At 45.7% G+C, this 13,346-nt stretch overlaps 1 protein-coding gene across 1 annotated transcript in view; it reads right to left on the reverse strand.

Annotated features, from left to right (window-relative positions):
* The window catches only part of virma (vir like m6A methyltransferase associated), a 30,949-nt gene extending 17,891 nt beyond the window's left edge, over positions 1 to 13,058 (reverse strand). Inside the window, exons 1-10 of the mRNA XM_061217605.1 lie at positions 12,981 to 13,058; positions 10,853 to 10,965; positions 9,165 to 9,251; positions 7,568 to 7,616; positions 5,518 to 5,680; positions 5,228 to 5,347; positions 4,311 to 4,574; positions 2,800 to 3,955; positions 1,855 to 2,373; positions 662 to 816 (exon numbers count right to left, since the gene is read on the reverse strand). Coding sequence (XP_061073589.1) covers positions 662 to 816; positions 1,855 to 2,373; positions 2,800 to 3,955; positions 4,311 to 4,574; positions 5,228 to 5,347; positions 5,518 to 5,680; positions 7,568 to 7,616; positions 9,165 to 9,251; positions 10,853 to 10,965; positions 12,981 to 13,058 — 2,704 coding nt within the window. The remainder of the gene's footprint in view (positions 1 to 661; positions 817 to 1,854; positions 2,374 to 2,799; positions 3,956 to 4,310; positions 4,575 to 5,227; positions 5,348 to 5,517; positions 5,681 to 7,567; positions 7,617 to 9,164; positions 9,252 to 10,852; positions 10,966 to 12,980) is intronic.
* Between the last annotated feature and the right edge of the window lie 288 nt (positions 13,059 to 13,346).

Raw genomic sequence — 13,346 nt, forward strand, 5'->3', positions numbered from 1 at the left:
TGGGTCCCACAGTCTGATTTAAAAAAACAGGGTAGTGTATTGTAAAGAAAGTTTTGTTCACAGTCATATTGTATACATTCTCAATGCAAGAGATTTTTGAATTACTAATAGGAGCCACTGTTGAAAAATGTCAGTAAATGGAAAGGAGACATGTGAGCATGTAAATATTTTTTTAAAGATCTATAGGGTGCCTCCCATCATAATGATGTTCACTTGTGCTCACCCAAGCGTAATTAACCTGGGAAAAGAAGAACACTGTGCTACGCCCCTGACAAGGACATGAACTGTAATGTATGTTGGGTTTTTTTTGTTTGGCCTATTGTGTGGTTGAAATCACAAAAAATGTATGTGGGCGGTCCGCATTGCTCATGGCTTTAAAGTCTTCCGAGACATCAGTACCAGTGCCATAATCATTTGTATGGGCGTGGGCGCTTTTAATCCAATGTAACAAAACATTGACTAGCAGATATAATAATAATTTTGTCAAGTTGATGCTGTCAAGGCAGTTATGTACACCTTTCCCCAGCACAGTCTCAAGTAGAAAGACATGAGAAACACCAGGCAGGGGAGGGGGGGTGAGGAATGCATTGAAGGGGCAGGCCTCATAATTCACAAGCGCTGCTGGTCACAAGCCCAACTGACACGGGGAAAACGCGTTTACCCTGCAGCTTGGCGTTGTTCTCATCGGCCTTGCAGATGGCACTCAGCGGCACGGCGTAGTGCTCCATCATCCGCAGGTCGCTCGACGACTGCACCACCAGCAGGACCAGCATGCAGGCGTAGTTGTAGGTCACCGACTTTCGGGCCTTCGCCTCCCTGGTGTGGCAAGACAGACAGGAGAGCGGGGCAGCGGCTTAGACAGAGGAAGAGCCAATATGAAACTCTGTAGGAAGGCACAACGGCGGTGCTCAGTGATAAGCATGAGACCTAGATAAGTGCCGGAATGGATTGAGAGAGGATTTCGAAGCCTGCCTGCTGAGATCCATCTACTTGGTGTGTGATGGTGCATTTGACTAAATACCACCTGGGGCGGGTCTTTTCATAACACATAAGCATTCACATTGACTTAAAGCAGAAGTTAAATAGACGCTTACATGAGTGTGTTAAAAAAGGTTGACAGTGATTTTAAAAAAGGAAAGAGCGAGCTCTATCTTTCAGTTGCTAGAGGTATGCAGATCAGTTAGCTCTCTCAATGGTGGATTAACGAGACCTTAGAGACAAGCCTGGGAGACGTTGACTGATTGAAGCAATTATCTAAACAAAAGCCTATAGTCAAATCTTCCATTGAGAGTAATACTTTTTCTATTCTGCAGTTTGTACGCCAGAAGTGATGAAGAAGTACGATTTTCATATGACACTGCTACTGAAGTGACAGCCTGCTAGGCAGAGTTACTTTTTTATTTATATTCATATATGTTTATTGTAAACACATTAAAGATTTGGCATGTCACAGTTTCCGCGGTAATACCTTTCTGCTTGCTAAAAGTAGCACAGGCATGGCAGTTGATGCAAAGCCCATTTTGTTCTTGTTTTTGGTGGTGTGAGGTCCAGTAATCCTAGCTCATATCAAGAGCACACGTATGGAATTAACCATTACTGCACCCGCATAAAAGTAAGCAAATTGGCTGTCACTCTCAATTAGATGGATGATACAGGGACACACACACACACACACACACACACACACACACACACACACACACACACACACACACACACACACACACACACACACACACACACACACACACACACACACACACACACACACACACACACACACACACACACACACACACACACACGTGGACACACAAAGTGAGAGGGGTCCACCACGGCGTACACAGGACTCACCCCTGCCCCTCCTTGGAGTAGTGCTCCATGAGCGTGAGCAGGCAGGAGAAGTTGTGCTCCAGGCTGAAGACGTGCGAGACGGCGGCGCGGCCGGTGGAGCTGAAGGTGATGAGGTAGAGGGCGTGCAGGGTCCCCAGCACCTCAGCGCTGTCGCCCTCCTCCAGGCCCCCTGGGGCCCCGCAGTGCGTCAGCAGCTCGGCCACGCCCTGCAGAGCGTGCAGCACCTGCATCAGCCACACGGCGAAACCGTCCTCCCCAGGGGCGTCGCCCGGCCCGCCGGCTCCGCCCGGCCCCACCACGGGCTCCGCCTCCGTGTCGGCCTCCGATATCTGCGTTAGCACGCGCACCAGCAGGTTGGTGGCCTCGTGCTCGGACATGAGGAAGAGGAGGCCCTGCTGGGTCTGGGCCAGGAAACGCAGCAGGTCCTTCACCGCCTGCAGGATGCTGGGGTGGGCGCTGGCCGCGGGCGTGGACAGCACCACCGTTAGAGACTCCAAGAAGTGCCGTGTGTGCATGTACCTGGAGAGGAGAGGCCACACGTTAAGGGCGTTCACAACAAACCAATGCTGCTTTAAGACGCAATCAGCCAATAAGAGGACAATGACAGCTCAAATTTGTTATTTTTTGTTACCCAAAGGGTAAAGGACAGAACTCCCATCAAGAAACACTATGTGGGACCAGAGTTGCATTCAACTACTAGTTTGTAACCCTAGTACGTAACAGTATACCACAACAATAATGATCAAATGCATAGATGTGTTAGTAAACAGCCGAATTCCAGAGGCTGCGTAACATCACTAGACCCTGCAAGACCTTGCAGCTGATTGACCGTCTTCTCAATACCCAACAGATAACAGTGGCGACATTTTTTTTAGAACAGGATGCGTCTCCTGGAGCACCACCAGGGCTGATAAGGCACAGGTCGGAGGACATGCGACCCCTCACCTGAAGAGGACGGGGTAGGGGTCATCCCTCTCCAGGGGCCCGGTGATGCGTGCAGTAGTGGGGAAGGACTTGACCGGAGGCTGGACCATGGTGTTTGGAGCCGTCTCCAGCAGGTGGAGGAGTTCGTCCAGCACGCCGGCCATCTTCTCCAGCTCGCCCTCGCTGATGTCCGCGGAGGCCAGCAGGTGCTCCATGTCCATGGGGCTCTCGGGCTCCGCCTCCTCCTCCTTCCCAGCCTTCTCCTGCCCCGGCTCAGACTCCGGGTCCGCCTCCATCGCAGGGGCGGCGTTCCCCGCGGAACCTCCCGGAAGCCTCTCGGCCCAGAGCCCGGCCGTCTTCTGCAGGTCGGTCAGGACCTCGTAGAAGTGCCCCTTCTGGACGATGGCGGTTCCGGCGGTGACCACCCGCACGGTCTGGTCCAGGAGGATCAGCTCAACCAGCCGCCGGTACGCGCTCTTCTCCGGCCCCTCCACTGTGGTCGTGGCGCCCAGGAAGGACTCCATGCCCTCCGACATGCTGATGAGCGAGTCGAGCGAGCGAAGCGTGTTGAGCTTCAGGGACGAGGACACGTGCTCGGCGAACAGGAGCTCCAGGAGCCGGCCCACCACCCCGCCCTCGAGCAGGGCGGCCGCCGCCCGGGAGCCGCACTCCGCCAGAGCCGAGGCCAGCTTGGCCCCCGCCTTCAGCTGCCGTACGTTGAGAGCGATGGGCTGGGAGAGGGCCACCTGCAGGCAGAGCGCCTGGGCGGCCCAGTCCACCAGCTGCCTCAGCGGGGCCTCGTCCTCCTGCTTGGCGGCCAGGTAGCTAAGCGCCTTCACCATCAGGGGCGGGGCCTCCTCCAGAGCAGTCACCCACTTGGCCCCCCGGTCCTCCCTGTAGGCCTCCAGGAGCTCCGTCAGCTTGGCGGCCGACTCGCTCCCGGCCTCGTCGCGGAGCTCCGAGTCCTTCAGCTTGCTCACCTCCAGCTCCAGTTTAGTCCTGTAGGGGGCACTGAAGTAGAGCAGCGGCCGGATCTCGCGCTCATAGGGGTCGTACTGCACAGTGGGCACGGCCGCCAGGTCCTCCGGCGTGTAGTCGATGTCGAAGCTGGGGAGCTTGAAGCTGCCGTTCTCCAAGTCCTCCTCGTCGCTGGAGATCTGCTCATAGCCATCGTCTCCTGCAACAGCCAGTTTAAACTGCTTCAGAAATAGCCAAAAAGCAAAAACAATTTAAACTGAAAACGCTTTTCGTCTTCTGCTCAGCCCAAAGCATATACACACACAGAATAAGATAACTGGCTGCATGCATGACTACTCGTAGTGCGTCTATAGGCTACTTGCTATTAGCAACAGAAAATCACAGGTGTTACGACGGAAAAGGATACAGCACAACTCCACTACAAGAGCGTAAAGTAGAAGAGCGCACTGCCAGGGGGAGCTGGAACTGCATGCTGGGATGCCCCCGGACGCAGGAGAGAGACGGTAAGAGGCCTGGCTGCACTCCCATCCCCTCCCCTGGCCCCGTCCCCCTACCTTCTCCTTCATCCTCATCCTCCTCCTCACCCTCTTCTTCATCTTCATCTTCGTCCTCCTCGTCTTCCACCAGACTGCCCTCTGTCCGCACGTCCTCTTCGTCCTCCTCCTCCTCCGGGCCGCCCTCCTCCTCCTCCTCTCCCTCCTCCTCAGGTTCCGCCTCGTCGGAGTACGGCTCCTCCGGGGGCAGGGAGCTCCGCTCGGGGGAGATGGGCTCTAGGTAGTCGTCCCGCCCCTCAGTACCCTCCTCCTTCTCTGTGCCAACTGACAAATCACACAGTTCCTCTGAGAAATGAATGATGAGTAAAGATGCACATATAAGGGGTCGACACCAGTTCAATGCTATCAATTCAGGGAATTATAATAGATTTGAAAATGCCATTTATACAACACTTAGTTCCGGTCAAGTAATTTGAATTTGTTCTGTTATATAGTACAATATCACTCCAACCTCTTCACCACCCAGGATCAAACCGTGTTGTTTACAGATTTTTGATAGTTACGGTAACGGTCTGACTATGCTAGGTACTAGCTAACCTGCTAACTAGTCAGTCTTTGCATTTGTTAATAGAGTTCAATTGCAATGCGAGACAGATACAGTACCTAATATATATATTTTTTTTTTGAAGCTGAATAAAGCAATTTATTGTCTCAAATTACCATTACTTGATAAAAAGCCTTCTGTAGAGCTGTTATAGCAGTATCACACTCGAGGTCGTGCTGTTGTATTGTATATCACGGCTCCATTTCTTAAATTAATGCATGAATGTTAGTTAATTTCCTGAAATGAAAATAAATTAAAATGACCCCACTGGCATAGTGATGGCGGTATAATGAATAATGTCATGTACATGCACATTTTCTCTTTTTGTTTGTTGGGGCGGGGCTGTCTGGCCCTGGGGAGGAGGAGCTCTAACCTGTCACGGGGACGGCTTCTTCCTCATCATCGTCAGGTGGTGGGGGCCCTGGGGGGGTTCTGGGGCCTCTGGGCTGTGGCCTGGGCGGGCTGCCATTGTACTGATCCTCTTTTTCCCATTCTAAAGAAAGCCGTTCCCAACAAGCACATTTTAGCACTGGTAATGTCTCACTTACAGAAGCAGTCAAGAAGACTGAAAGCCTCTGAGGGCTCACATTAAATAAATAAATCTGAAATGGCATAAATCACTAGGACAGAAGCACAGGGAAGCAGAGGGGATGTTCTGAATACCGTGCTTAATGTTCCTCTTCAGGTTTGGCTGCTGCTGGGGTGGAGGGGGCGGGGGTGGGGGAGGCGAGTCCCGGTCGTGCCCATGTGACCTCTCTGCCGTGCCGTACACAGCCACCGTCAGGCTGGTGTACCATCCCCGCAGGACCAGCCCGTCTGTGTTCACCTGGCAACGGCAGAACGACTGGGGTCACTGGCAGCGCCGAAGACCCAGAGCTCCACAAACACCGGCCAGGCTGTCGGCAAGTGCTTTGCAACTGCACAACTCCTGACAAGGCTGTGACCCCGGCCTGAACCACATCACCAGCGCTGGCCAGACAAAAACAATGTCAATCCTGGCCAAACAACAAACTAATGTTATGTACACCCAGACAACAGCCAGACAAACAATAAACGATATGCCCCTAAACAAATGATGACCAAACAATAAAATATATGCACCCAGACAACTCCCCGCCAGACAATGAGACATAATCTCCACACAACGCACAGCCAAATTATGAACCCCATGCCACAGCAGAGGTGTGCCATTTATCAATAATTCCATATTAAAGTGAAATATCCATTTACTCTAGACATATTGTTGGCACTGCTCCGTTGTACAGGGCACTTTGTGTATTTTCTTAACAAGGAAGGGCTTCTCATATAGAGGAGCTGCAGGGCTAGAGCAGCAAGCATGCTAGAGCAGCAAGCATATAGGACTGCTGCTTGAAGAGGTTGTGATTAATAGGGGAGAAAAAAAGAGAGAAGAAAATAAATGAAAATCCAACCCCTTGATATGGAACAGAATTTGAATGGAATTTTGGTACTACATATGAACTCATCCTGTTTAAGATCACAGACTTGCATGTGCACGTATGTGACGGGCCTGAAAAGAATGTCATGCCAAAACAACGAATTGTTGTAATACGTTTGTATTCTTGGGAATTTTCAATCAAAGCACATACATCGCTAATCCACCTCCGTAAATATGTGTGAATTGAAAACGTGCGTTTCGGCTGGCTCGACCAGTTTTCAACAGATACCGTTTGGCATGGTAGGCAACAATCGCAGCCCGGCGCCAGACTCCTAACGGCACCAGAGCAGCATCAAAGAGGCCGGCCATATGAGCACAACCCGGTCTGACGATAGCAATATGACAATCGCAGCTGAGTCTACCTATGAAGAGAAGACATTAAAATGGTATCTGCATGTGCATCAGATATTAATCCTCCTAATATTGTGACTGGCAGATGGAAAGCAGGATCAGCCCATGAGCATTTAAAGTGTGGGTAGATGTTACGGTTGGGTTCAGTTGGCTGTTGGGGTGGGGTGTGCGCATTTGAGCTTGTGCGTTTGCGTGTGTGGGGCTTTGGTGGGTGTGGTAGTCCCTCTACTTTACCCAGAAGCCCTGGGGCAACCTGCCTGTTCCTGATAGAACCACCTCAACACCGAAATATGCAAATGACTCATACTTGCCATTATACATAATAGATTATATTTAAACATACAGTGACCACTTTATTAGGCATTTACTGGACGTTATGAACACCTTCCTGTCAGCTTGAACCAGTCTGGCCATTCACCTCAGACCTCTTTTGAACAGGCCATTTTTGCCAAGAGAATTAAGGCTCATTGGATGCATTTCACACCACGTCTGCATACCTTTATACATGGAGTGGCAGCTTCTACAGAATAATGTGTCTGGTAAATTGGTGAAATTAGTTATTTACATTAATGAGCTTGTGTACATGTCTACCTAAAATAGTGTGAATAAATTCTACATATAGCCAAATTTTCCCACTGAGTTTATTCAGCGGAATTTTAATTTAGAAGTTTGTTACTTGAAACTTGAACAGACAGAAACACCTAACCACTCAAGAAACTGCTGAACATGCTAGGCTACACCACATAGCTGGAAGATGGAGAGTATCAAGAGTTGTATCCAACTTCCTACATATGTTAATCATGTGACACAGCTGATAACCATCACAACCTTCAGAACTCAATCTGGAATTGAGATTAAATTCACTAGATGATAACAATAAGAAAACAAATCAATCAAAAGGCTTACCTTTCCATTGGGTCTGAAAATTATGGACTTGTTTTCATCATATTCCAGACTGTGGGAGAGAGGGGGGCATATTAATTGGCTGGATAGACAATTGAGTGCATTCAAAATACACAAATTGAGTAAACTGAGTAAATAAACAAGAGTATGATAGAATCAGATTGAGTATGAAAGAGTGGTCCACTTTTCCAACAGACAGTGAGTGTGGGCCCAGGCACTGTGGTGCAGGTGCAAGGACGTCAACACACACAGAGGCAGACTGTTAAGACTACAGTGAATGAAATGGCAATTATGTTAAATCTGTCAAGCCACACTTGACATCAGTCCGAATAAAATGGGGAAGGGCATTGGAAATTTGCAAAAACTGCAAGTGCTGTAATGAATTTCTGTATTTGAAATTCTGTATGTAAACTATCCATCTGCCCCTGTCAAATAAACATTAAAGAAATCAACAAAAAATAACTAAAATAGCTCAAATTCTTTAGGATACAATCTCAGAAATCTACTTCCCAAATATACAGTCCATCAGCACTGTGAATGTATCGGACTAAATCAGCATTTTAATCAATATTTTATTTTACAATAGGTGCCCAGTTAACCTTTTCTATGCACACCTCTTTTCTATGCATTTTTCTTTTTTTCCTTACAAGACAATTCAGTGCACCCAGAATAAAATGTTAATTTATTTATTTATGCTTCTTTTGTTTCCATTTTAATCACCAACAAGATAGCAGGAAAAATCTAATGCATATGGAACAACTTAAGAGTAAAGAAAATGCATTAATTTTATCTTACCTACATCACAAGCATTTTAAATAACCATAATATATAATTAGGTAGAATACAGTAGCAAGACTTTGACAGATACAAATTTATGAATGCATATCAAGTCTTTAGAAATGTTATTACAAATTTAAGTAGCTTAAAAACTGCTCCACCTGATTAGAGACATTACTAGTGTTATGTCTCTAACAAAGTAAGCATAACAGATAACATTTTGCTGAAGCATTTTTTTTTTTTTTCCCCAGTAGTCCTTTGCAAAATGTTGATTTCGCAATGACACAATGATAGACAAACAAAATACAACTACAGCACAGACTTGATGAAATAAGGTCTGGTCACATCATAGGCACTGAGTAATGCTGAGGTGCGTAATATGCAATTTCAGGGAAATAACAGTTATAAAGGCAGAGGTGAGTGTACATGTTGCGCAGAAATCTTACATTACAAGAGACAAAAACATTTACTAGCAAAGACATTTTAGAGATGATTAAAACTGAATCATTGTTCCTGGTCAATGAGGTGCATTGTGTTCAAACATGTGCACACATTTCAGCCGACATGTGAAGGGTGCTTGCTAAGCGAAGGCACGGCACCCTGCTATTAGCTCAACAGCTTTGTATGCTAGGGACAGGAGTCAGGTGCAACTTGTCGAGCAGCAGGCCCAGTTTGTGTCATTAATCCCACCCTGCTCTTCTACTGTGAAAACAAACCACTCCCACCTTGCTCATTTAGAGGTGTCAGTTGGAAAAGTACTGTGTTCTACTTCAGTGTGTGTGCTGAGTGTGCATATTGCATGCGGCCACGCCAAAGCGCTCACCTGCCAAGCCGGTCGAAGACAGGGGCGCTGGGCTTTGTGACATTGTTGAAGAACAGGTCCAGCTGGAAAGCGTGGGGCGAGGTCTCCCTGAGAGCAGAGAGCAGTGAGCGAGTAAGGAAACAACGCCCCCACAGGCCCTCCCAAGAGCCCAATGTTTAATCTCTTACAAAACTACCAAAAACCGCAGGAAGAGAGACCATGGCAGACAAATCCCGAGGCCAATTACGCAAGATGTTACCCAACTTGAGCCGGCTAAATGGGCCACTCTACACAGAGGTTCATTCTTAGGTCCCTGTGAGGAGATGGTTAACATTCAGAACGTTGGAACAGGCATGAAATCATTGGTTATTCTACATAGAGGGAAGGATTGCTTAAATTCATGTCATGAAACATACTCGTCATCTCCTGCACGCCTACACAAACTAAGTGTATTCAATAACATCTGGGTGGTTTAAGTGCAATTGTGATTTTTATCCTTGCAGACATTTGTGATGCACTGATTAAAAAAGAAGAACCTCAAAGGAAAGTTCTAAACTTTTATTAACCAAACTAATTATTGTTCCATAAAAAAAGTGACAAGTACTTCCATTACATTGCCTCAATCTTATGTTACTTTTTGATTAATCACAATCTAGTTGAAGTGGAGCTCCTATTGGAGGTGTAGCATAGTGGTTAAGGTAAATGACTGGGACAGGCAAGGTTGGTGGTTCGAATCCCAGTGTAGTCACAAAAAGATCCACACAGCCATTGGGCCCATGAGCAAGACCCTGCATTTTCTCCTGCTTAGTCTAATCAACTGAACGTCGCTCTGGATCAGAGCGTCTGCCAAATGCCGATAATGTAAAGGTGGCAATTTAACCAATGAATCAGGGTCTGAAACTAGCATCCAACCACCTGCCAAATCCAGGAAGATTATGTCGGTTTCGGGTAAAAGGAACCAATTTACCAGACACATTATTCTGTAGAAGCTGCCAGAAAACATTACCGAAACATACACAGAAGTTCACACAGTTACAAAAAGCATCAGAATACGAGACTTAATCTCCCACAAATCCTTGTGTTTGCTAGGCAACTCTGATTGGACATGTCTGTGGTCTGCTTTCATTGGCAGTCATGACACCTGCTAGAGCAGTATCAAGCAGTAACCTAACATTTGCCAAAAATCACGTGCTAATATGTTACTGTGAAAATCATACCCAAAATGATTTAACATTAGTTCGCTGTCAAAAAGAATGTGCCAACATCACTGGGGTAAAGAAAAATCTGAAATACAAATGATAATGTTGAAGAAGAATCAAGATAAGAAAGAAACAATGTTTTAATGAGAAGGGGGAGTTCATGATAATGGAAAGTGTTGCTAGTATTCGAGGAGTGTCGTCTAAAGCCTATACCCCCAAAAGTCAAAAACTATTGTTAATTTAATAGCACTGCATAATCTATGTTGTCTTAAAATAAATATATAAAAAATGTTTCACATTGTAAAATGTCCAAGTGTTTGGTAAAATTTTCATCCAGCAGGCACACTACACTGGCTGGTTCAACAAAAACTTTTCAGACCCTGCTCTAAGCCAGAGATTTTATAGAGCCACTCATATTGCAGGATTTTTAGTGGACACCAATCTCACAAATTGTAACTTTTTCCAGAAGAACCAGAGACAACCAGCGAGGTGAAGTAAAGCAGCACTCACCCAAAGGCTCGGCTGTCTGGGAGGCTGCTGTGGGCTTTGATGCCAGGAGGAATGACGCGGACCTCTGTGATTAGCACCCCACATGGGAAGCGAACCACATCAACATTTGTGAGCTGGAGAGAAACAGGATACAAAATACATGTGTTAAGGTGAATCCACGGTTAATTTGTGGTGAGTGTCTCCGCATAGACTGCTCAGTTTGAAGTTGAACTTTCACCCCAGGCTCAGACAGCATGCAGGTGCTTGGCCCAAGTTGATGTCATTGAATCATCATCATCATCATCATCATCCCATGGCTGAGATATCCATGCCAGACCGAAACCACATCCCATATTTCAGATTTCAAAGAGATTCCCTTGTGAATATTTACATCCATCGGCTACACTGACTGCTTCTGTACATTTCAAGCAGACAGTAAAGACGATAGATGAAGTTGTTCCTTAGCCACATTCCTTAGCCGTATTTCCCCCAAAAATATTATTGGCATCCCTGGAAAAGATGACAGTCACGAGTCTTATCCTATAATTGTGATAAGGTTAGAAAACACATTTGGAGGGATTGTTGACCATTCCTCCATGAAGGAATTTAAAGAATCATTGATTGTCCGGCTGGACAATCTACCTGCGACCAAGCTTCAGCTTCCTAGCAGAGGCAACCATATTTTTTTGCCAAGATGTTCTCGTACTTTGTTGAATGACTTCATGTTTTCGTGCCACCCTTCAAAAGAGTTTGTTGATATGGAGGTTCAGTTTTATCGTTCTTTTTGAGACTTGGTGACCTCAAGATGCGACCAATATCTGCAATTCTTAAAGTGCAGTCCTTGGGTTACTTATAGCCTTCTTCACAATATACATCCAAGATAATATGCAGTTGTGTCCTCTTCCTGGCAATTCTGCAACTATTCAACATGCTTTATACCTTTCTATCATTATAATTGCCCTTACAGTGCAAAGTGGAATGTTTAAATGTTTATTTTTTGTATCCATTACGCGACTGGTGATGGTCAATTACCATCCTTTGGCTTTTCACATGCTGGTGGTTGACAAAGGGATTTTGCATGCTTGTATTTTTATAGTGTAGTGAAACAGGAAGTGATGGAACAATATAGTTCCTTTACACTGAGATTAACGAAATTGTATTGCCAATTTCACTTTTTTGATTTTACCTACAGTAATTGTAAGGGGTGCCAATAACTTTGGCACCTGTGGTTGTCAGAAGAAAAATAAAAAAATTGAAACATGAGTGCATCAAAATAAATGTGTATTGTTTTCCCATATGTTTCAACATAACACACAGATCATGATCTTTATTATATGCAGCCTTTTTTCTCCATTTTTATTAAGGGTGCTAATAATTCTTGAGCCCACTGTATCTACAGGTTCCATATAGACGCTGGGTCCAAAATAGCCGAAGTACAAGTTCATGGCGTTTCACAACATTGACAGAAGTTATATTGTACACAAGAACAAGAATCAAAGAGCATTTCAAATTTTCATCAAAACACCAAAAACCTACATAACACCTGCTAACACCAACTTACATTTATCTAATATTTAAGGTTTACTGGATTTCTTTCACTTCTGTCTTCCCAGCTAATAATATGAATCTGGCTCCACAGTGAACGCAGTCGTACGTCCAGCAAAAAAAATCTATTGCCAACAACTAATATTTCTCAGCGAACTAGACGCCCCAGTTGTTAAGCAGCTTACTAGATACATTTGGTTAGCCTGTTTGTGACCTAAACAGACTCCACCAAGCTATCTAAACAACGATCTACGTATTGAGCCTGTGAGCTAGCTCTTCCATATACGTGGAGATTTGTACATTAGTTGGTTAGCTAATATAAAGCACTGCCAATTAATGACTCTGGCCAATACATTCGGATTTGCAAATTACATTTCGTAGCAAACAACAAAATCAGTTTTCATGTTTAATGCAACCGCTGTGCTTAGCTGGCTACCGCCAGGAATAGCTAGCTTAGCTTGGCTACCTTCAGTGCAATAACATTTGAACTGTGCAGCAGCGCCTAACTAATTAAAAAGCAGTAACAAACAATATGATATGTGCCCATGCAACACATATATACAATAACAGAACAGCACATATTTAACTTGTAGCTATATTTTACCTCTGCGCTTTGATGTTTGAAAGTGTCCAGAAACAGGAGCTCCATTGAGGAATCCCCCGCCATCTTGCTTGTTCGCATTGGCATAAACTTCCGGGTGAAGAAAAAACACTTCCGTTCTATCGTGTATCCCAAAATTTCGAAAATCTCTGCTGCGAATATTCTTGCCGCGAATCCGAAAAAATGAGTTTTCTGTTAGTATTTACTGCTGCTGCATTTATTTAGAAGCTGTGGGTGATTTTGTCATGGACGCAGTTATAATTTCTTCGTCACTGTCACCGCAACTGTACCTTGAAATGTTAGTTTCCCCGTGGGTTGGTAGATAACACCTGGCTAGCTTATTTTTTTCAAGGTTAAGTTACTTCGCAG

The sequence above is a fragment of the Conger conger genome, chromosome 1 (assembly GCF_963514075.1).
Source record: "Conger conger chromosome 1, fConCon1.1, whole genome shotgun sequence".
Classification (NCBI taxonomy): Eukaryota; Metazoa; Chordata; class Actinopteri; order Anguilliformes; family Congridae; genus Conger; species Conger conger.